The following is a 25,341-nucleotide window of genomic DNA, read 5'->3' as shown; positions in this document are numbered from 1 at the left end:
TTCAAACAAGCTAACTGACACAGAGTTCAAACAACTGGCACACACTTCAAACAAACTAACGGTCAATAGGGTAAAACTTTCTGTCAAAACCACATGATCGATGCGTGAGGAGTCTTTCATATACCATTTTAATTTAGAACTAACAGGTCAATAGGGTAAAACTTTCTGTCAAAACCGCATGATCGATGCGTGAGGAGTCTTTCATCTTCCGTTTAAACTAGCCGTCAAAACCATGATTTAGAACTAACAGGTCAATAGGGTAAAACTTTCTGTCAAAACCACATGATCGATGCTTGGAAAGGTCATAGGTTAACCCTTGAAGTCGGAAAGTTCCGCCCATCCATCATAAGGTTACCGGAAGTTCAACCTGTCAAAAGGTCAAAGGTCAAAGTCATAAATCATCATGACAGAAGCTATAGTATAATAACTACTACTGCGGTCATCTGCCAGGTCGGATGGCACATGCGCTTCTCTACTCCATTGTGCACGTCTCTCTTGAGGTCAATCATGATCATGGTCGGCAGAGCCAGTATGAAGGAGAAGAGCCACACGAGGCAGGTGACCGCGCGCCTGTAGCGCCGGGACCGGCCGAAGGTGTCCAGCGGGTTCATCACAGCCAGATAGCGCTCCGTGCTCATGATGGTCAGGATGAAGATGCTGGCGTGCATGGTGACCAGATCCAGGCTGAACAGAACGCGGCATCCGATGTCGCCAAAGTACCAGTCCTTCGCAAAATACGTCCAAACCACGAAAGGGATGGTGGAGAGGTACAGCAGGTCCGCCAGAGCCAAGTTCACAATGTAGACGTACATGGATCCAGTCACGCGCACGGAGGTGTTCATGATGATCAGGGTGTAAGCGTTTCCAATTACTCCTACTAAACACATGATGGTCAAAATTGTGCCGAGTATGGACGTTATTAGTATATCGTATGAAGGCGCGTGCTCCTCAGGTCCTGTTATTGTTGGTGAGATGTTGGTAAAAACAGCCGAGATATTCACCTGATTCCTCACACCAATTAGATCATCTGATTCCATTTTTAAAACGCTTTACTCCATTCCTTGGTGAAATTAGTTCATTTTAACATCTGTTAAAAGAGCAAAATGTGCGCAGAATTGCAGTTACCTGAATTTTCCATTAGCCTATACAAGATATAGCTGTTAACATACCAATATATACATTAGCCTGTTTCTAATGTATGTCCAGATGACTCTATAAACATGTACATACATTGTAAATCGGTGTAAATAAATAAAAACAAATGTGCGCAAGATGTGCCCGCGCTCTCACCATCTGCGCGTAAAACTTCTCAGACTGCAGGTCCAGTTGGTGCAATATGGTCGTGGGTGGGATTTATGAGAACCAGTTTGGGTGTAATACGTACTGCATCACAAGTATGGAACAACAAAGTAGCTATTTTAGACTGAGTGCGTGCGCTACAGATTTTTGGATGCGCACTGCGCGCGTTTCATCGAATGCTTTGGTTCCTTCTGTGTTTTTTGTGAAGTTCCAGCAAGGAATTGGCAAGGAATCTTGCACGCATGAATTAAAAGAATCAAATTAAGTTGTGACAGAGTTTATTCAATTCAAACGAAATATTTACATTTATTAAAATGACTAAACCTCATAGATACAAGTGATTTTAAATTGAAAATATGAAAACGCTTTCATTAGCCTATTTTAACAACATTTGTTTCCGTCTACTTTATCTATTCAGCTCCCAATAATTTCTGTTATTTGTACACAATGTTTTGAATTTTTGTCATTCATTTTCAAATAAACTTTTGGTACCACTGATTTTACGGCAGCAGTGAAACCTAAGTTTTCATCATAATTGTCATATTTGTCGAAAATATGTGAGTACAGGAGTCTATCACAAAGGATTCTTAAAAGATAAAATATCTGTAAATATCGAGGATGAATGTACATTATTACTTGCCTTTATGAGTTTTTGCAGCTCATATTTCAAAGCTTCTCCAATTATAAAACAGCTTGTCAGAACTGAAATCTATCAGTAATTTATCAATATAGCACTTTGTTGTAAAATGTATTTTCAGTTTTTTTAAAGGATCAAATGGCTTTGTAAATGGGAAATGTTAATAGAATGTTGATGGATCTTTCAGATAATTATATTTTCATTACAATAAATAGGTTCGTAAATATCTGGCACTGAGCATGGCTTGGACTGGTCTAAATTAGATTATAAGAAGAAGAGAGAGAAATGAGACAGTGTCAGCAGATGGTGAAAAACTCATTCTCCCTCCAGTGTCTGTCAAAACATATGTGTACAGAAATAGCCTGGCACCATCAGTGCTGAGTGATTACTGGATGAAGACCTGTCATTTCTGCACAATTATCAACTTTTCTGGAGTGCTGACCATCTGAATTCATGTGCATGGATACAAAATTATATCAGCAGGGAGCAGACGGCTCATTTGTCTATTACGCCAAAAGCACCATACCCTACAGATCTCATCCCATCATGACTCAGAAAAATATGAAACCAAAGAATTTTTTCAAGGTTCAATTTTTGTTTTTGATCATATGTGTTGTTTATGCCTTTTCAGTAAGCACTGTTCGGATGCTGATATCAGAAATGACAGACGTTTCACTTACTGGATAACACACTCATTGAAATGCAGCTGCGAGTGGTTCAAAGACGCTTCAACACATCATGAAAGCTCAGGGTCGTTTCAAATGCAGAAATACCCTGCAAGCATTTCATTAGGAGACAATATACGTGCTCTTTGAGTCCATTTGTCAAAGCTTTTTTTTTTCTGCACTGATGGTATTTCAAAGACACTGCATTAGGCTTCAGCTCTATAGGAAGCGTATTATATCAAATATAAAACATATAGGTGGATTCAAATAAAATAGTTTTTCTGCGCTCAAGGTTGTGGTTATTGTTGTTAGTAACAATAAAGGCAACCAATGTTAAACAAGCTCACTGCTTTTATCTGGATGAATAAAACTTGTTTCATTGTGAGTGCTGTATTTTTGTTGTAGACTGTATTGATTCTACTGCAGTGGTTGATACAGTATCTCTATAATTCACCTTCCTTGTCCTTCATAGTTCTGGCACGTTGACAGCAACAGAAAGAGACATCTCTAACTGCTCTCCAAACACGTCCGGAATGAACTTTATACTCCTGTGAGACAATATTGAGCACAACAACCAATGCAGTGCAACAACATAACAATATAACAACATAACATAACAACATCATATCATCATAACATCATATACAATAAAACATATAGCATATAACATAACATAACATAACATAACATAACATAACATAACATAACATATAATCAAAAGTTACTCTAAATTTCAATTGTTTCACAAGCAATTTTAATGAAAGAGCATAGCAAAATAATATAAAGTATATGAGAATAAAACATTTACAAGGGTACAAACCAAGTACATAAATAAATAATTTTTGTAGTCAAGTTATATAGAAAGAGAGCCAGTTCAGATTTGATAACAAAAGCCGGGAGAACTTCTTCTGTCTATTGTCTATTACTGTGGCAGCTTTTGATCTGTTTGTGCTGAAAGGGATCTGAGACTGGATGCCATGCACAAACACCCTGTGATGCCCTCAGCCAAAACACTCAAACAAATTTACTGCAACCTTTTCACTGAGAGAAACTGTTTGAAAGTGCAGCCCTAACAGATTATGAAAGTAACATCCCAAAGCCTTGGTCTTTGACATTATGCAGACCTTTAGCCGCAGCTCGCAACTTATCTACTATAAATATGACAGCAGCTAAAGCGACTGACTCCAGGTGCACAAAACAGACAAATATCCAGACGTACATCGGTGACAGTTCAGCGTCTGAGCAGGAACACATCCCGCCAGTTCACACACTAATGTCACATTCACCTCCTTACATCAGAGTAAATCTTTCATTTTAGCTTAAAGTTATTAATATATAATATAATATAATATAATATAATATAATATAATATAATATAATATAATATAATATAATATAATATAATATAATATAATATAATATAATATAATATAAAAAGATTGCCTTGTTACTTATTATTAAAAGTTTTGCATAAGCAATTTTATTTAAATAGCACATATGAGATAAAAATAATTACAAGTTTTTAATATGGTTGATTGCAGTAACAGCCTGAATGTAAAACATTATTTACAACCTAGGGCTGGTGGCACTTACACTAGTCTCAAAAAGTTAGTCATCTGTTCTTTTCCTTCAAGAGAGGTCAACTTCTTTAAGTCAGTTACAAAAAGGGAGCTTGGTCTAATTTGGATCTGAAGAGTAAGACTGATTAGACTTGGCTAACTGGCTAGTTGGTCAAACTAGTTCTTAACATTTGAAAGTCTTGACATAATGGATATGTTTATGGATTCTGGCCACTGGTTAAGTGAACAGAAGCACATTTTGAAACAGATAAAATATGAGAGAATGAAAAATGAAACCAAATGAATAAGTCACAAGGACACCAAATCTGTGGAAAATGGACACTATTCTATTATAAAGAGCTCTAAAGTTTAATGCTTCCTGGCCATGATGCAGTTTTCCATTTAACTCTCTAATAAAAGTTCATACCACAAACTCCTAACTGAACTATCAGCATTAAAAAAAGACTGTATGCATTATCAGATTTGTAGATCATCAGGTTTCAAAACACATTTCTTTTTTTCTTTTTTTTACTGCTATTAGGATCCACTTCGATTTGAAAATTTTGTATTAAGCATATCAAAGATCGGTAATTAAAGATGATAAACCTTAAGAAATAAATATAATATTCTTCTCTACTGTGTGTATATATATATATATATATATATATATATATATATATATATATATATATATACATACAAAAAAAGTGCATTTGTTCAAACGACACATTTAAGTGTTGAGTTAATAATGAATGTGTCATTTTACATTTTATTTTTGTTTTTTATTTGTTGACTGTTCACATGAATATTGCATTTTCCAGTATTATTGGTTAATTAACAGATATTTTCTCCATAAACCGAGAGAAGCTGAGAAACAGGTGTAGCACACAGTAAAATATACAGTTTATTTTTTCATGTTTTGTGATTCATTTTTGCTGTTCCAAATAAAAAAGCAGCCATGGTATCTTTATTGTCCCGTAACAAACCTTTCTCAACATCTGGCTTTCTTTAATTTAAATGTTTTATTGCTGATGCATGTTGTGATTGGCTGCTAGAAAACATTTTTTTTTAGTCATTTTCGATTACAGAACAGATGTTTATTGAGCAGTAGATATGAACCTGTAGACCCGCTCTCTCTCCCTCTCTCTGGGAGCATAAAGATCAGATGCTCTTGGTTATGTATCACTTTCCACGAAAGGCAAATAAATGCACTTCTGTGATGTCTATGATGTACGAACGGATATGAAAATATGTCTCCATTTTCAGATGCTGGCGGTCGTCAAAGTCCCAGTCCTGCGGTGAACACATCCCGCATGAGTAGTAAAAACAGAGAGTGAAAAATGCCTCCCAACAAAATCAGCCCTAGATGGAAACGAGGCTACATTTCAGCTTTTTATGTTTGACATTTGTAAAAACAAACAGGACGGATGAAATAGAAGATCTAAGTTCGTTACAAAATACTTTGCAGAATGTTTCCCTTGAAATCTACTCAGTGGATCCATCTCATTAAATAGCACAAATCTTTCTTTTTTTTTATCCAGTCTGTATTGCCAGTAAATGTGTCTCATTTGTCCAGCACATCTCAAAATGATTAACAAAATGTGGGAAATTATTCAAATTAAGACATGTAACAGGATTATGCAATTATCAGACAAAAAAAAAAAAAACAAAGTTACTAAGTAAAGGTAGTTTTTTTTTTTTTTTGCTAAGTCACAAAACAAATAAATAAATAAATAAACAACATGGCTTAGTGACTCTCTAGCTCTAAAAAAGACACACACACACACACACACACACACACTCACAATAATTAAAATTTAAATGAATGAATAAATCTTTTTTTCACTTGCATGCAAGTCTTTAAAACCATATAAAATCTTTGTTTGAAAAGCGATAGTTCACTAATAATCTAACTTGACAGCTCAGCTCACCATTCAGTTCATTGTATGGAGAAGAGCTGCTTCATTTAAATATGTTCTTTTGTGTTTCAGAAAAGAAAGAAAGTCATACTGGGTTAGAACGACATGATGGTTGGTAGTTCCTCCCAAAAACCCTCAATGTGTCTGCTACTAGCATTCAGAAGACTCTTTTGTAACCCACATGGAATGATTTATAGGAAGGTATGACGCACAACACTGTGTACAACACAATCTTATCTATCAAAACTCATATGAATTCTTAAAAACTGAAAAGATGAGACTGTATTGACGATTTCTAGATTTCTTATGAGGTCTGAAGCTCTGAGGACAGACTTAACGGTTCCTTCGCCAAACCAAAGATCTGGTCTTCATCATCTTGACAGCTCCAGCACCCATCTTCATCGATCTCATTACAGATAGAGAAGCAAATCATTTTCCTAAAACTGCAGGAAATCATCTGGAAGAACACCTTCTTCTAGGAGCATCCCAGTTTTCTGGCTTGAGTTTTAACTCCCAGGTTAAGGTCACGGGACTTTATAATGTCTCTTCATAAAGTCTTATTACTGTTGCAGGATTGTGGCACCAGTCGACTTGGCACCGCTCTCCTGTCTGGTAACTTTTCTCCATGAATATCATTTTCAAAATGCTTTCAGGAAACCAGGCAGGGAAGACCTCCAAGGACATTGCAGGTTTTTTTTTCTTCTTTTTGTGCTTGGATTCACAGCTTAAGTCACCAACTCGATTTTCCAGACATTTTAATGGCGGAAAAGACACAGTAAACGATAGCTGAGACAGTGTTGCATTTCTAATTAACGTTTACTACAGGGTTGTTGGACAATTAAGAAAACATATCTGAAAGTAATTATAAGCAGTTATTATTATGATTATTACAAGGCAATTATATTTTCCTTGACGTTATGACAACATTTTTCCAATATACATTTAGTTTTCCTTTCTGAAAAAATATTGCTCCATTTTTTATGTAATGTCAACACATTTAGCATTTTGACACTGCTGGACACAATAAATCTCTATAAAAAGGCTATAAATTGAAAATGCCCACATGGGGCCAATTGCTTTGACTCTGTTTATAAAGGCAACACACTGAATGTAATTATAAGCCAGTCCTCCAAACGGCTTGGACACAAGGCACTGCTTGTGCTTGTGCTCACAGTTGCCAAAGCACATCATGTCCTGAGTCACCTGCTCCTTCATTATTTTTGTAGGCAAATAAAACAAAAGCATTCATAATTATGAAGCGCAGCTGGCTTATTTTACTTAAAAGAGTAGTGCATCAGAAAATAAACATTGGTTGAAAATTGACTTACCCAGAGTGCTTCAAAAATGTAAAAAAAAAAAAAAAAAAAAAAAAAATTGGAGAAATGTACCATTCCGTCACTTCCTCAGCAGCGAATGGGTGCCGTGAGAATTAGAGTCTAAACAGCTGATAAACAAGTAATAATAATAATTATAAGTCTCAATACTCCAGTCAATCAGTCAACATCTTGTGAAGTGAAAAGTTTCATGTTTGTAAAATCCATCAAGATGTTTTTAACTTCAAATCATTGCTTCTGGCTAAAATACGCGTCTCCCATCCTAAATATTGCTTTCTCCAGTGAAAAGATTTGATGTGAGAGGATAGAGTTCAAATGTCTTAATAGATGCATTTCTTAACACGCAGCTTTGGGAGTAGTTTTCTATATATCTATATTATTATATCTCTACGTATCATGGAGAAAAGATGCATCTGCAAAGCTGTGGAAGTCATATGATAAGGGTTACTTGCAGGTCATATACAAATTTTGATCTTGATACCTGGAACCGAGACTTCTTTAACAAGAGAGAAACAGTGCAGATGTTAATTGATTTAGTGTGGATTATTGTGATGTTTTTATCAGCTGTTTGGACTCTCATTCTGACGGCACCCATTCACTGCAGAGGATCCACTTGATGAGCAAGTGATTTAATGCTACATTTCTCTAAATCTGTTCCCATGAAGAAACAAACATCTTGGATGGCCTGATGGGGAATAAATGTAAATTTTTGGGTGATCTGTTCCTTTAACATACCTTAATAAATAAAAATGTACAATATATATGCAAACGAAGACCAAAAAAAAAAAAAAAAAAAACAAGAGCAAGAGCAAGGAGAAATAGTTTTCAATTTAGTTTCTTTAATATAATCTTATTTACACTGAATATTTTTCAGAAATGTTTAGTACATAGTAAGTTACATTACTCTTGCATCGGATAAACAATGACACTCAGGACCTAATAATTGTACAATGTGATGATACCGGTCACATTCCTTGGAAAAAAGGTTTTTCTTTCGAGAAATAGGAAAACAACTGTAAATTCAGGCAAAGTCCATACTCATCTTCAAGCTCACTAGCCATCCCCACAATTACACAACATTAAACATCACCTCTTTTGTCTTTTATGAAAGTTTAAAAATGGTTCACCACTCTTTTGGAAAAACATCATTTTTGCACACTCACCGAAGACAAATTCTGACCGATCCGATACACATTCAGTGAGGAAAGAGACATTTTAAGACAGAACCAAGAATATGAAGGTGATGGTTTTTATTGCATATATCACAAATATGAACATGACCACCGGGGCCCAGCCTACATCACTTGCTAACTCCATCCAGGTCAAAGGTCGGGGGAACCCGTCCTCTTAACTTCCTGAAGAATCAGCAGCAGGTTTAAATACTTTGATTCATACATAAAATAAGAGAGATTAGTGTACAGCTTTCACAAGAACTCGGCCTTCTCTGAAAACTATGGAATAATGATAATAGCAGCAATACTTAAAGGACATTACATGGTAATAAATAACTGGTTAAAAAAAAAGAGAGAGAGAAAGAGACAAAAGTGGTTGAAGGAACACTGAGGTTGGCTCATCCTTTACATTTAGAAAGAATAATCTGGTGCCATGCACGTCAAGCACTACATAATGAAATCCAAGACACTCCCCTGCTGTTTCACCTCACAAAACCTGGAGCAAACCCCTGTCCATCAGAGTCTGCAGATGTACCGCCACACAGCCAGACGTACGTCTCCATGACGGGGGATTGTACACGTGCCAGCCAAAGTGCTGAACGTTACTTGAAGCAGTGGTTTGAATGAAGGAGACACGTGAATAACAGTCTAGAGTTCAGTTTCATGGTGCGTTACGTTGAAACTGTTAATGCCAAGCTACCATATGATAATGGTTAGATTCATTAAAGTTTAGGACAAAAAGAGCTTCTTCAAAACACTCAACATCCGTTTTCTTTGCAAAACTAGGGTTAGGAGTCCAGTTTAGGCATGTTAGTGGATCAGAATGTTTTTCCGAGAAGGTGATTTGCTTCAAAATCTGCATATTAAAACACCATTCATTAAACATTATCTTTAAAAATAGGTCTTTTGTTGACGATGCAGCAATGCTCACTGGATAAAAAATGTCATAAAAAAAAGAAAAAAGATTTTATGTGATGTAAATACTGGCTCGCTCAGGAAACTCGCTCAGGCTTTGGGTCGTTCTCTAGACTGCACATGATCGTTGTGCTTCAGTTGAGGAACATTAACACACAAGGGCTTTAGATTCACACTTCCCACAAGAAGACTAAGACTCGCTGTTAAGCAAAAAAAAAAAAAAAACCAACAAATAAAAACATTACAATTATACATTTCAAGCGATGGAGTTAATTTCTACAATGAGAACGCTGATGAGTACAGGAAATGGATACCATTGAAATGCCATCCTATAGTACTGAACAGGACACAAAGGAAATAAAGTCAAGTAAGAGACGATACCAAGCATGACAACGCAGACCACCCTTGTCCTTCAAGATGCCTTTGCTGTATGTTAAAATACTCCCCCCAGACTAAAAGGTCCGCTCTATTCATGCAGACCACAGGCTCAGCGAGGCTCTACTGCAGCACACACTCACTCGTGTTACAGTCAGACGCTTTCAGCCCACCGCTTCAGTGACAAAGACAATACCAACTGGGTTTTTGAGGAACGAAAGAAACGTTGATCAGATTTCTCTGTAACTTATTGTGGTAATGTGAAACAATTCCCGAATCCGGTTGTGAGGAATCATGAGTCTTTGAGAGTTTTGCCCTGGGGTGGTCGCTCCCCTCCGTTGCAGCTTCCAGCTGATGCTGAAGTCTGTCAGGAGACACCAGTCTGTCTGTGCTGGAGAAGGGGAGGGGGGTGAAGAGGATGGCTGGGGCTGTTAGGTGGGTTTGCTGCCATTGCTGGTTGGCTGGACAGGGCACTCGCTCACTCCACTGCGAAGCCACACGTCTCCTCCACGGCCGTCAGGAGCTTCTCATAGAGCTTCTCGTATGACTCGTAAGGCGGGATGTCGATCCGGTTGAAGCTGAAAGAATATGAGATCAGTGTTTCAGACTTCATTCCATCTGTAATGAGCCCTGTCACACATTTGTATGATTTAATATTTATAACATGACTTTAATTTCAGTAAAGCACCGAATAGTGCCACATTACCATTTTTCCACCACTACAATTCTCTGTGAACTGTAGAGTTTTTCTTTTTTCTTTTACAACAACTGTGCCTTTAAGAAACACTCATTTCCATGTGACAAGATAATAACGGTTGTGAGATTTCTGTAGAGCGAGTGCAATATTATTACTTTCTTGATACTTCAGTAACAGTGTCCTTGCATACATTCATCTGTGTGAGGTTTCAATAAATGATTGCTCTAGACTAGAAAGGAAAGTTTTGAGCGCTGAAGGTTACATTCTGGAAGTACATACATTAGAGGGTCACAGTTAGGGCTCCGTTTTTCTTTTTATTGTAAAAAGAAAAAAAAAGTCTCTTAAGCTCACCAAGGATGCATTTATTTGATCAAAGATACTGTAAAATAGTAATATTGTGAAATATTATTACAGTTTATAAAAACTTTATTTTCCATTGGAGTATATTTAAAAATATGTTTTATTCCTGTGGCGGTAAAGCTTAATTTTCAGCATCATTACTCCAGTCTTAAGTCACATGATCCTTCAGATATCATTCTGATATGATGATTTGCTGCTCAAGAAACAATTGAAAATCAAGGAAAGTTTCATTCCTCATAACAAGACAACAGTAGAGTATATTACATTACTTAAAAAAAAAAAACGTAGGCTTTCAGTATCTTCAATTAAGACCAAATCTTACCATGTGTGGGCTTTGGGCAGGTTTTCTGTGTTGGCATCAATTAAATGAATAGTGAAGAGTCTTGGTCCTGCAGAACCTGTAGAACCTTACAAAGATACATTCTAGTTATCACTGTTCTCCAAATCATCACACTCAACAGACGTGAGCCCGACACAACATCAAATCACATTCACAACTCATTTAGCTTTCATACTGTTAACAGTAAATCAGAATATTCAGCCAGATGTAATGCAGGGTTGAACTTGATATTTTTGTATGAACAGTGAACATGATAAACATGTTAGGCTACTGCTTTATCAATTACAATGGACAAAGAAAAAAAATTAATAATGGAATGTAAAAGTTTTGCTTTAAAATAACATGCACTAATGAACTATGCATAACTTTAGGGACAATTGAAACATTCTGGTTTCATGTTGCCTTTAGGGAATTTCTCACTAGGATTAAGGCCGGTACAAACTAAAAAGTGTCAGACTAGGAAGCTTAACATTGACAGAGGCAATCTGTCATCTATCAGGTGTACTGAAAATGCACATGGCTTATCCATTAGCCACCTTGCAGTGCTTTGAAGCCTTGTAGAGGGACGCGTGTTGAGCCTGTGACGAACTGTAGCAATCTGCCTCTCCTCTCCTCGTCAAACGATTCGACCGCCTGCCAGAACCACTTCACTATGTTACTGTCAGCCACACAGTGCTTCAGCCGTGTGTTCGCCTTCCAGTCGTTCAGATCGATCTTGCCCAAACCTCCAATGATCAGCTACAATGCAGAGAGAAACTCAAATTATTTTTGACCTCTTCACCACATTTACTGATAGTAAGGTGAAAAGAAAATTATGAAGAGTGGGCAGGGAACAGTCTTCGATTGACCAAGTTTTAAGAGATACACTACTCCTCCAGTTCATGCATCCTTGCTTAAATATATTTTTAAAAGTACAGTAAAACCATTTATAATGGTCATTAAAAGATTTCCCCATTTCTAATAGCTTTTACATATGTCTATCCATTCAGTGTGTCTGAAATATCTGAATTACCTCAAGTTCCTTGTTGTCAAAAGGCTTGAGCAGATGCTGTGGTACGAGTTCGTTGAAGCCCTTCTGCAGGGCGAGGAATTGGGCCTCAATGCCTCGCATGAATCTCCAGTTGACATACAGCCTAACGGAGACACAATCAATCATTAGAGAGCTGCAGTGGAACATGGAGAACACTAAGAGGCATCTGCACCCCACAGTCCTCCATTAACAACCTCTGATTCATTTCTATTTGACAATGACTCGCACACAATAAAGACTCCCATAAAAATTGACATTCCACTAATATTGTTCAATGCTAGCTTGTATATCCAGGGTTCACTCGATCAAATTGAAAATGGAAAAAGCAGTGAGGCTCATAAACCTCTGCCAAGCCCAACTATCCATGTGCCTGCCGCCCTCTGCTGGATGACTTTCTCTGAGAGCGTGATCATGGATTTGCTGTGTCTGGTCAGCCCACACATGTGTGCACCTCTTCATACCTCACATATTCTTTCTTGTTCTCCTCTGTGACCGGGATGTTCTTGCCGTTTGGTTTCAGCTCATGTTGGAGGAATTTGCCAAAAGCATTGTGTTCTACACAGAAGGTGTGGTCCAAAACAGATGCGATATCATTCTCTCTAAAAACGACAAAAGACAAATATAGCAAAGTTATTTATATTGTTGCTAACATTCAACAGTCTACCAATTAACAACAAAAAAATATAAAGCTGTCTGCCACCAATAAACTCAAAATACATATGGACTTTTCACTTTGTTTTTTAACATTTACATTAGCATACATTAATACATACATAATAATAATCCTATTAGTGCTGGGCAACGTTGCAGACAATCATGCAATCAATTGCATTGTTATGCACAAAATTCAATAATGAATTCAAAAAGTAGTTTATTGCGCACTTTTATCATTTAAAAGTACTGCAATATGAAAAAAAGTGCAATAAAATTTTGTTTGCAAACACTTTAAACAAAAGGTATTTTCTTACCACATTATTCCTTTTACATAGCCTAGGTACTAGTTAAAATATTTCTTATAAATCTCAACATAAACGTGTTTAAAGGTGTTGTCAAAAGACCCGGTACTTCAGTACCAAGTCGATACTAAAAAAATTAAAATGTCACTGTACAAGGTTTGTTTAAGTACCGGTGGTACAGAATACCCGGTCAACCTGGTTCTTGATGCATATAGCGCTATGATTTCCGCGAAGCAGAAACGTGGACGGAATCTCAAAATCCAGTCATGAAAATTAAACTTACATTTGAATATGGACAGTTACAGAATTTGTCCAAGTCAGCATAAATTAAGCAAATCAAATCTCCATATGGACCAGTATTGTTAAATGTTAAGCTGCAAAAGTTGGTTAAAATATGAATCCTGCATGTTCTTTGTTAATGAATGAATGTCAGAGACTTGTGGGTTTGTTTACTACATAGACTGAAGCTTGAGACGCTTTAAGTAATTTCAGCATCTGCCGTCTCAATGAGGACATAAATACATAAGCAACATCACCAGAACTGTTCTGAGTCACTTCACAAGCATTTTACCGTTTTATTTGAGTAAAACCAGTGTCAATTTAACGGTATTCACGGCAACCCAGGTCAAGAAAATATGATCATATTACCCCAATTTTACAGTCTCTGCACTGGCTACCTATTAAGTTCCGTATCAGTTACAAATTATCATTACTTACCTATAAGGCCCTAAATGGTTTAGCTCCTGCGTACCTAACTAGCCTTCTACCACGCTACAACCCATCACGCTCCCTAAGGTCACAAAACGCTGGACTTTTGGTAGTTCCTAGGATAGCAAAGTCCAGGTAGAGGTAGAGCTTTTTCACATTTGGCTCCCAAACTCTGGAATAGCCTTCCTGATAATGTTCGGGGTTCAGAAACACTCTCTCTGTTTAAATCTAGATTAAAAACGCATCTCTTTCACCAAGCATTCGAATAATGTGTCTCTTAAATTGTGACTGTAGTTGCATCTGATCAAATGTGCATTTTTATTCATTAGCTAGGTTTAAACTAATTTTAGTTTGTTGGATCAGCAGCTATGCTAATTATGTCTCTATTTTGTTTCTATATTTTACATCCCGTGGTAACTAGGATTTACACAAGCTCCAGTCTGGACCCAGAACACCTGAGAAGAGATGATGCTGACCCTCAGAGGACCTCAGATGATGCTAACCCTGAATCAACAAACAGAACTAACAAATATTGCTACATGTGTGACTGCATCATATAATAATTATTAATTAATAATATTAATAATGTTCATCATCTAGCTGACTACGTCTTGTATAATTGTTTTCTAAAAATCCTGTCAAACGTGCACAAACTTACAGTCACCACCATAAGCTACTACTAAATATTGTAGAAACATAATTTTCTGTAAAGTTGCTTTGTAACGATTCGTTTTGTAAAAAAAGCGCTATACAAATAAACTTGAATTGAATTGAACCCGCCAAAAAAAAAGTTTGTTTTTACATAAAGGCATTGTGCTAGAAATATTACTATTATTTAGTAGAATGTATGTGATACTGCTACTACTCTTGAAAAAATGTATAAAACTTTATTTTTTTAAAGGAATAAATCACACAATATTTCTTCCATGTTTTAAATGTAATAGCAAATCCCCTTTATTTACCAAAAAATATAATGTGTTTAAATTTCATTAATTAAAACTTGGATGAAACTTGTTTACGGTTTTTCATAATTATATTACTTGTAGAAAAACTTTTGTTTGTTTACAATTTGTTTACAATTTGTTACACAATTGTAAATAAGTATAAATAATGGCATTGGCTTTATATTTAGTGATTGAAAAGTGTAGTACCGTGACAACACTACGTGAATGTAATCAAATTATATATAAACCAAAGCTATTTGTCACTTTGTCGTGGCAATTTTCTATTTCTAAAGGTCTACATCCATACAGTCATTCAGGGTTAGCTGTAGATTGCAACAGAGAGGAAACACCCAAACTCAACATTTAAACCTTCATCAAATGCAGATGCTTTGATCTCATCCAATCATAATGCATATTCAACATATGTAAATTTAAGGTGCCTAAATAATTTTCTAAGTAGCCAGGACGTCTAAGAAACTAAACTAACATCTCTGTCTCACTCTTGTCTTGCACACACATACAAATCAAACAGATTTCCGGTAATCTCTCAGCTCATCGAAGACTCAAGCTTACTGAAACAATCTGAGACCGTCTAAAGAAAAGTCTTCAGTTCAGTGAAGCAAATGAAAATGAAAAGAACATTTCCTACATATACTACCAGGGCATTAATGTCTTTACAGAAAATATTATATAGTTTTTTACAGAAAAACAATTTATGCTCAGACATGCACTATCGCGGGACCCAACACAACAGAGGATAACACTTGATGGGAAAGTGTGGGTGGGTAGAGACCCGTTTCTGCGGGATGCGGGAGAATAAGGGTGTACTCATCATTTCCTGTTGCTGCAGCGTGTTTTGAATTGATGCTCCGTCAAGTTAATCCTTTATTGTATATTTTTCGATCTTAAAATCTATTTCATTCACCATCAGGCTGTGTAGAAGCAGATTTGCGATCTGGTGTAGAAGCAGGCCCAGTTGAGAGACCAGAGAGCCGCACTGGAAACAACCTGGGCTGACGCTCACAAATCCAGGCCGAGTATACAGCATCCTGCTAACACTCCAACCACCTGTACTCCACGGATCCTGGGTGCACCAGCAACATAGGACACGAGCCAAGCCCCAAGTGAAGATCTCCCCCCCGAACTTCTTTGCTCCCCTCTGCGACACGGAATGGGCACACAGGGGTTAAAGACACCAAGATGTGGCCGAATAGCAAAGAAACTAAAGAAGGACTTCAGGAGCCCGATCGAGACGGTGCACAGCACATCGCCCACGATGACGATCATCGTGTCAGGACCGCTTCATACGTATCATCGAGAACACGAAAGATTCAGTAGACTGTTTGATTTAAACTAATGGTTATTGGCATGGTGTAAAGAACAGAAACTACTCTATGTTAATAACTGGAATCTTTTTTGGGAGCATCCTAGGCTTTTTCGTGCTGAATGCCTGCACCCCAGAGTCAGAGCAGAACTCCTGTCAAACAACATCTCCAGGAAGCTACGCTCCTTATGAACTAATGACTTTAGTTCTACCCACTTAAATGATAGAAGTACGTGTGTTGTCCAGTCTATAAAGACTGTGTCTGTTCACTGAATAGTGAGGTCAGAATATAAATTTAGAAAATCTAGAAAAAAAACTGATCATGATTAAATCGGAAAAATACAAAATAAATGAACAAAAACATTTTTAAAGCTTGGCCTCCTAAACATTAGATAACTCACACCCAAAGCAGTTGTTGTAAATAAAATGATCACAGAAAACAGTTTTGATGTACTCTGCTTAACTGAAACCTGGCTCAAACCAAATGATTATATTAGTCTAAATGAGTCTACTCCACCAAACTACTGCTATAAGCATGAGCCCCGTCAGACTGCTCATGGTGATATTATCAATGTTACTCAGAAAACAGGATATGTGACCCAGGACCACAAAAGCAGTCTTAAGTGTCAATTTTGGGAAATTGAGATTTATACAACACCTGAAAGCTGAGTAAGTAAGCTTTCCATTGATGTATAGTTTATTAGGATCTGACAATATTTGTCCGAGATATACAATCAAAAGTGAAAAAAAAAAAAAAAAAAAAAAACATACTGAGAAAATCGGCTTTAAAAGTTGTCCAAATGAATTCTTAGCAATGGATATTACTAATCAAAAATTAGGTTTTGATATATTTACAGTAGGAAATTTACAAAATATCTTAATGGAACATGATCTTTACTTAATATCCTAATGTATTTTTGGCTACTGCTACAAAATATACCCCGGTGACAGTGGTCCAGGGTCACATTTGAATAAGGTTTAATTCATTCAAAATACTTCTACTTAATGTTACACTGTCAGATATGCAAAAGCAATCTCTCCTATCTCTTGCTCTGGCTACTGTGTATAGACCGCCAGGGCCATAGAAAGATTTCCTAAAAGAATTAGCAGATTTCCTCTTAGACCTATTGGTTAATGTTGATAAAGAGCTAACTGTTGAAGACTTTAACATTCATGTTGATAATATAAAAAATGCGTTTACAGACTTGATGAACTCTTTTGGAGTCAAGCAAAACATATCCAGTTTTAATCATACACTAGATTTAATTATATCACATGGAATTGATCTTAATGATGTAGATATAGATTTAGATATAGTACCTCAAAGTGATTATGTTACTGACAGTTACCTTGTATCATGCATGCTGCGCATCACTGATATTAACTATGTGGCTCCGCGTTATCGTCCAGGTACAACTATTGTTCCAGCCACCAAAGACAGATAGCTCTCTGTACCCATAAATACAAATGACTAGCAACATGGGCACTATCTTCTCTAATACATTAGAAGCTATTGCCCACATTAAATAAAAAAAAAAGGTTAGAGAAAAACCTACTGCAACATGGTACAACAGCAATACCAGTAGTCCTATCATACACTTTATCTCAAGTCTTGATGATTTATTACCCTGATTTATGGCCTGATTTATGGCCGTACAGTCCGTGTAGATTGACAGGTAGTCAGAAGTGTGCATGGTCAGTTTGGATTGATTTATGACTATAAGGCCTGTCAGTCAAAGCGGTTGCCATGCCACTGGGTCCTGTGACTCTTGATTGACATGGCAGAGGTGTGTAAATCAAAAGATCAAAGAGATCTCAGATTTGACTTGTGTTGTGTTTATTACTGAATATATGATGGTTGTATCTGTTACCAGAGCAGTGGGGGGTTTCTTATGATGGTTGTATCTGTAACCAGAGCTGTGGGGGGTTTCTGTGAAGTCCTGTTGTTCACACCTAAAGACAGTGGGGAGGTGTTTGGGTTTTTCCTGGGGGAAAAAAAATGGCGGTGCAAAAGTGAGGGTTTTAGACGTCTTGGCAGGATCAATGTTTGTTTAATCTTTATGGTGTTGATACCTAGGCACCGACAGGCCACATGCTCCCCGTCTACAAACACATTTGAAAACGAGGACGATGTCTGGTGTCTTTCCAGGTGAGAATTTCAAAGAGTGAGAGAGACCATTATCTAAATCATCAACTAACCAAGTCGCTGAAGAGATAAATAATTGAATGTTATCTGGAATTAATAAAATCAAAAAGGCATTCCTTAATGTTAAGAAAATACTATCCATAATATGTGATGTGTAAAAGGAGTTGAAATCTCACGCTAATTTTAAAACCAACTCTTAACACACACACACACACACACACACATTGGTTTTCCATTTTTTTAGACTGTACAAATTGTATTTTGCATCACCATACATCAACCTTACACTTAAACCTACCCCTTACAGAAAATTTCTTTCATTTTAAGATTTTCAAAAACACTTCATTCTGTATGATTTATAAACATGTTTCCTCACGGGGACAAAAACAATCCCCAAGGATTTTGGATATTGCCATCATTGTTCCCCATAACATGGGGTATACCTGAACCACACAAACACACACACACACACACACACACACACACACACACAGTAAAACTGAGTAAACTAAATTTTATTTATGAGCAAATTCGTATTTGTTGTTTTTACTTTGTGTTATGTAAGAAATGTTTTAATTTAGTAATCTAACCTGTAGTATGTGTACTGTAAATGAACAAATATACATTTAGCTTAAACTCAGTAAAATAATTACACCTACCATTTTAAACATGTTTAAATGATTACACTTTGTGTGTCACTAAAGCAAGGCACACTGTCTATTGTCTTAAAAAATGTTTAAATAACCTGATGACCAGCGTTGTTTCTTTAGATCATTTATGCACACAAGTGCTTTTTTCGCACGAGTAGAAAACTCTTTGGATGTGTTTGGCAAAAACATCATTTCTACATCTTAAATGCATGACTGAACTTTTCTCATTCGACAGAAATACTATTTTCTAATTATTTACCTGGCCTATAACACGTGGTGTAAATGTTCTTACCTAGAACAGAGAACATACACTTTGACTATTTGATTATTTTGTAGGCATCATGTAACGTTAAATGGTTTACTAAAAAAAAATTTTGCACCAGCAGCTGTGATTATCAAAATTAAAGAAATGTACAAGCTAAGGATGTTTCAAATATTATCATCATTTCCTTTTGACTCTGATAAACTGGTAATGAATTTTCTATGCAAGTGACACAATATACAGTTCTCATACTATTTGTGTAGATAGCTGTACTAAAACATTTATGATTATTTTTGCATGCCAGCAGATTATGTCAAGGGTGTTTCACATCTAAGAATCACAATGTTTTGTAAATGACATTTTTCTTACACCTCAAGATTTAGCCATATCAAGATTTTGGACGGCCGTTCACAATTTGTTTGTTGGACTGTACGTTTTTAGGTGATCTTTTTGTGGTGTCATCATTATAGGAATAAATGAAAATTAAGAAATTGAGTTACAGTTTTTCTCTCCGAGATATTTCTTTTAGTGCAACTTTGTGTCTGTCCAAAAAGTGTGATCACATGAAGTATCGACACAAAAATGAAGTCTAGCTGTTTTACACTTAAAACTATTACAACCAATACAAATCAAACGGTTCCACTGAAAGCTGCACACTCGTTTAAGTTTGAGCATGTTAAAGTTTCCACACTCCTGTGTAGAGATAAATTTTATCCATAACCTTTCCTGTATTCACGTGACCAAATCACTAAGAAAGAGAGTATAGCAAGAAAGCAAATGTTTACAATGCATATAAAATTCAGAATACAATTGTTAAAAAAATTTATGTTTGATTTGTAAATGGTATTTTTTATTAATCCACTAGATTAAGTCATCTTGTTCAGATAGCAGATGAAACCATTCACATTTTGTTTGTTTGGCCGTTTTTGTTTTAAGACTCCTGTAAGTTCATGCTAACTCTCGCGTGGGAAAGAGAGCAGGGTGAGCACATCCTATTCATGTAAGAAAAAGTATTAAACATTTGACCGAACTTTTTTATTATTTTGACAAAACACAACAACATTAAAGAATGTTATCAGTTCCTATGGCCATCTTCTTTGACTCAAATGAAGCAACATCTCTGGTGTACGTAAGCATCTACAATGTGTGTATGTGCTAAACATCTGTTTCTCCACTTCTGCCAGATTTGTTAGATGGGCTTTTGTTGTAATACAGACACATTTGAGAACTACGATGTTCTCACTTTTGTAATGGTTATATAATAGAAAAATTCAAACATAACTTCTGCATACGGAGCAAAACTGACTAAAAAAATCACTGAATTATGAAATGCAAAAGTGTGTATGGCATTTGGCAAAACAGGATTTTAGCTGTAATGAGCACATAAGACAAAAATTGTCAATGTGTGACTTGTAAATATATTCTATTTTATTTTATTTATTTATTTATTTATTTTTACCAGAGATAGTCGACTGATCTGTTTACATGTTGTTTTGCCGTTTTCTGATGAAGAGTTTTCTCTGACTGTGGTCAAACATACAGTGCCTGTTCATAGGAATTTTTACAGCATAACTACAGCATAAAAATATCGCCCCTACATCTAGAGCTCTTGTTCATATAGCTGATGATGATGTTCACATTTTTATTAGTCGTACTCGTTAGTTTCAACATTTCTACTGGACATTAAAGAGTAGGCCTATGTGTACTCCCTTTATGTCAGAAGCATTAACATCTACTGTGTGCTAAGAATTTTCTGCTTTCTCCACTTTTGGTGGATTTACTAGAGGGACTATGTGACCTTGTTGTAATGTGATTACGTTTAAGATCCATAAGATTGCACTAAACCCCCTTGAATAGGTTATAGACATACTCTTTTATACAGGAAATGTTTCCACAACAGAAATATGTATCAGAATAACAAAGAACCTAATTTGAAAATATGTAATCCTCTCTTCTAAATTATTGTGAAAACTTTTAATATCGATCCGGCCCACCAGCCGTGTATCTTTTTCATTGTTTTTTAGATAAAGACTATTCTCAGAGTTTGGTAAACAGGCAAAAACATGAACAAAATGTAGTACAAGATGATTAAATGATTGTCAAGAGACTGTTTAAACTGAGATTGTGATGCACTTTAGAGCTTTTTCTGGTCTACCAGTGTCACAAAGACACAAAATTTTCAATCAACTTGAAAATGAGTCCTGCCATTTCTGTTCTGACTGTTACACTTAATACAAACCCATCTATTACACTTAAAGTTAGACATTAAAAGTCATGGATGCCACAGGAACTATTTCCTTTCTCTGTTTCTCTAAACATCACACTGGTAAATAAACCAGAGATCACATGTAGAAAGAATTCTTTGAAAGGGGCATGTCTTAGTCCATTTTAGATGGTCTGCACCAACACATGTTTTAGATGTTTTAGGTATTCATCAGACTAACAGGTTTGATTCGGGAAACACACACAACTGGAACTAAGTTTTGTCATGTCTTTATAATTGATCTACTTTTACTTTTAAAACAACACAGTGTGAAATTATGGTCTTCGACAGCATGGGCCCCTGAAATGTTGTAGTATATCTTTGTTTTCACAAAATATCTAAACATTTATCTATCTTAAAATATTAGTTATTACGTGTTTACAAAGTTGTCATGTCTGACGTTTACATTTTTAAGAACATCTGATATAGTTTATCATCTTTAAAATTGTATAACGTATATTTCACCAAACCTTGACGCCTGAAAAACGGGTTTAGCATCAGTCCACATTTCAGTTGTTAGCCAGAAAATGCAAGTGAGCCGATATTTCATAACCCAGATAATCTACATGATGTGAAACTAGCTCACAGTTACATTAGAGTTTTGGGGTTCTAGTTTATGTTGAATAGTGTTTGTTACTGTTCCACATGTTTAACACCACATTACTCCATTGTGAAGATATGTACTGTATAAAAGGTTTTTCACTGTAGTAGTCCAACTCTGAAACCAGACCAAACAAAAATGAGCTTGAGCCTTAGTTGAAGCAGAATTAAAATGTTTTCTTTTTATCTTTCCATGATTTGTGCGTGTTGTTCTGAACCACGGTTTCATTTTAAACATCACAATCGTATTGTATTGTCCTGTATGATTGTAAAGAGTTTTGTGTGTGTCAGTCTCTGGATTTTTTTTTTTTTTTTGCAAACAGAACTGCTGTAATGTTAGCGAGCTCTTTGTGTTGTCTGCTTTACTGTGTTTATATACGTTAGATTTCCTTAAATTTGCTCGATTAAAGTATTTAACACAGTTTTAGGTAATGTGAATGTGTGTGAATATAGAGGATCTTTACAAATATGTTTTCTTGAAATATCCATCTAACACTCTGAACCAAGACTGCTTCTTTTAAATATAACATTAACACATTCATAATAATTATAGTTCTCGGCCGATTTGTACATTATTAAATTATATTAGTGGTCATCACAAACTTAAGGTGTAAACAAAACCACCATGCAACAGTGTACTTTAGATTTACTAGAAAGATAATTTTGATGCTTTGTTCGCAAGGAAAACATACATTGTTTAAGATGAAAATAATCTCACTGAATGTGCTAAAGCATCCAATGTTTTATGACTACTGAAGGTGTCACATCCTTGTTTGTTTCACACTTGTGGGGTCCTACCTACTTTCCAAGTGTGATACTTAAAAAAGCTTTAGTGGCATATAGTTAACCACAGAAGACTTTCTGCATGCTCCTGTTACAATGGCGGCCGCTGCTCCAAACAGTCCATGTTGAGAACAATTTTTTCAATGATAAACAAGCTGTTTCAGTCAATTTAAATTTATTTTAAAACCGAATGATCAGTCAGATAATAGTGTATTCGGTATAACAAACCTGAACAATGATGTTGTAATGTTTCTTTTTCAGTGTTTACTCACCCTTTTATGTGTTCCTTGCTCTATGTTTAATAACTGGCTGATGGATTAAGTTTTCCCAAGCCACAATACATTACTGTTACTTGAAACAAGTGTCTTAACAAAAATCATAATAAACCTCATAATCTATAATCAAAATATCTTCCAGTGAAAATGACAGAATTCTCTTTGGTGACATAAGCTAGGCTTTGCCGGTCAAAACACATCCCTAATTAGGCCCCTTCACCCTCCTCCACTTTTAGAGTGCAACACCCCCATCTCAACAACCAACCAAGCAACATTTGAAACGTAGAAACAAGACCACCCTTTTTTTTGTTTAAATGTACAGAAGATCCACCACTACTTCCTCGTGACTATGGCTAGTCTTCATCCCCTGTGAGCGGCTGACCTCATAAACTCTGCAGTTATCGCAGGTTTTCCTAGATCTGCGAACAAGGGGTTTTACAGCACGGTCAACAGAGCTACTGCAACATCTTGTTGATCAAAACATTATCTACATGGACTGACAGAATCAGCTTCAACAATCAAATTTGTCTGAAACCGACGCACTCTCTAATTTTTCAAATAATAAGGCTTCGACGGATCTGAACCATAAACCAGAAATTGAAACTGAAATTGCACAAGGCCTGGATCGTCATGGATTAATACAGTCAGTCCAGATTCTGGGAAATGGTGACAAAATTCTATATTGATTAGGGTACAAAGTTTATCTCTTGAATTAAATTCTGAAAAGGATGTCTGACGCTGGGCAAAAGCAGATGGATTGCAACTGGAGTTCTGGTGCCACTACGGATGATCAGCTGAAGTGCGACTGCACCCCGGGGGAAGCGTGTCATGTAACAGACAACATAGACACTATGTTTAAACAGCGTTACCGAGAACAAATGATCAAACTGATGCATGCGGTCATAGAGAATCCAAATCATGATTGTACCGGAGATACCAAGTGTGTAAAAAATCTTAAGAATGAAATGAATGTTGTAAGAAGCCTGAAAAATAACCCATGGCCTGATTTGACTAGTATGTTTATTACAAGTAAAGAAGCAGTCTGTGTAACGACTAGAAAAATTCTGGATGTGATGTCTGAATGTGACGATGAGATGGACATTAACGAGGTTCTCTGTCTGTGTACATGTGTAACAGATTTATGTACATTGTTGGTTTCAAAAAATTATGGTTCCATGACATGTGAAATTGTTCAAACTTACGTCAACTACATAATAGAACAAAACATGCTGGCCTGTAGAGATTTTCTTTTCTGGCTAGACCACCTGTAATGTCATTATTACTTGTTTGTTAGTAATGCCAATTTGACCATTTTCTTCACTATTTCAATGTATGAATGTATATTCAAAAATCTATTGTTTGAAATAAAAAGTTGAATCACATTTTAATCTTTTGTGGTTTATGAAACAATGGGTCTGAGCTCATGAAAAAATGTGTTAATGTTATATTTAAAAGAAGCAGTCTTGGTTCAGAGTGTTAGATGGATATTTCAAGAAAACATATTTGTAAAGATCCTCTATATTCACACACATTCACATTACCTAAAACTGTGTTAAATACTTTAATCGAGCAAATTTAAGGAAATCTAACGTATATAAACACAGTAAAGCAGACAACACAAAGAGCTCGCTAACATTACAGCAGTTCTGTTTGCAAAAAAAAAAAAAAATCCAGAGACTGACACACACAAAACTCTTTACAATCATACAGGACAATACAATACGATTGTGATGTTTAAAATGAAACCGTGGTTCAGAACAACACGCACAAATCATGGAAAGATAAAAAGAAAACATTTTAATTCTGCTTCAACTAAGGCTCAAGCTCATTTTTGTTTGGTCTGGTTTCAGAGTTGGACTACTACAGTGAAAAACCTTTTATACAGTACATATCTTCACAATGGAGTAATGTGGTGTTAAACATGTGGAACAGTAACAAACACTATTCAACATAAACTAGAACCCCAAAACTCTAATGTAACTGTGAGCTAGTTTCACATCATGTAGATTATCTGGGTTATGAAATATCGGCTCACTTGCATTTTCTGGCTAACAACTGAAATGTGGACTGATGCTAAACCCGTTTTTCAGGCGTCAAGGTTTGGTGAAATATACGTTATACAATTTTA

General features: G+C 36.1%; 2 protein-coding genes across 3 annotated transcripts in view; both read right to left on the bottom strand.

The window, feature by feature from the left end:
* Positions 1-364: 364 nt before the first annotated feature.
* LOC113091977 (urotensin-2 receptor-like) lies at positions 365-1,072 on the bottom strand. The gene has a single exon (XM_026257661.1). It carries the CDS (start codon positions 1,035-1,037, stop codon positions 414-416), a length of 624 nt encoding a protein of 207 aa, XP_026113446.1. The 5' UTR covers positions 1,038-1,072; the 3' UTR covers positions 365-413.
* Positions 1,073-8,232: 7,160 nt separating this feature from the next.
* Positions 8,233-25,341, bottom strand: part of LOC113091978 (E3 ubiquitin-protein ligase SMURF1-like) — a 30,005-nt gene continuing 12,896 nt past the window's right edge. Inside the window, exons 12-16 of one of the 2 annotated variants that reach the window (XM_026257662.1) lie at positions 12,764-12,901; positions 12,285-12,405; positions 11,809-12,010; positions 11,255-11,339; positions 8,233-10,453 (exon numbers count right to left, since the gene is read on the bottom strand). In XM_026257662.1, coding sequence (XP_026113447.1) covers positions 10,354-10,453; positions 11,255-11,339; positions 11,809-12,010; positions 12,285-12,405; positions 12,764-12,901 — 646 coding nt within the window. In that variant the 3' untranslated portion in view covers positions 8,233-10,353. The remainder of the gene's footprint in view (positions 10,454-11,254; positions 11,340-11,808; positions 12,011-12,284; positions 12,406-12,763; positions 12,902-25,341) is intronic. The other variant, XM_026257663.1, reaches the window with a different exon arrangement.

This window comes from Carassius auratus, unplaced genomic scaffold (genome assembly GCF_003368295.1).
Source record: "Carassius auratus strain Wakin unplaced genomic scaffold, ASM336829v1 scaf_tig00214415, whole genome shotgun sequence".
NCBI classification, from domain to species: domain Eukaryota; kingdom Metazoa; phylum Chordata; class Actinopteri; order Cypriniformes; family Cyprinidae; genus Carassius; species Carassius auratus.
This window is presented reverse-complemented; position numbering and strand designations above follow the sequence as displayed.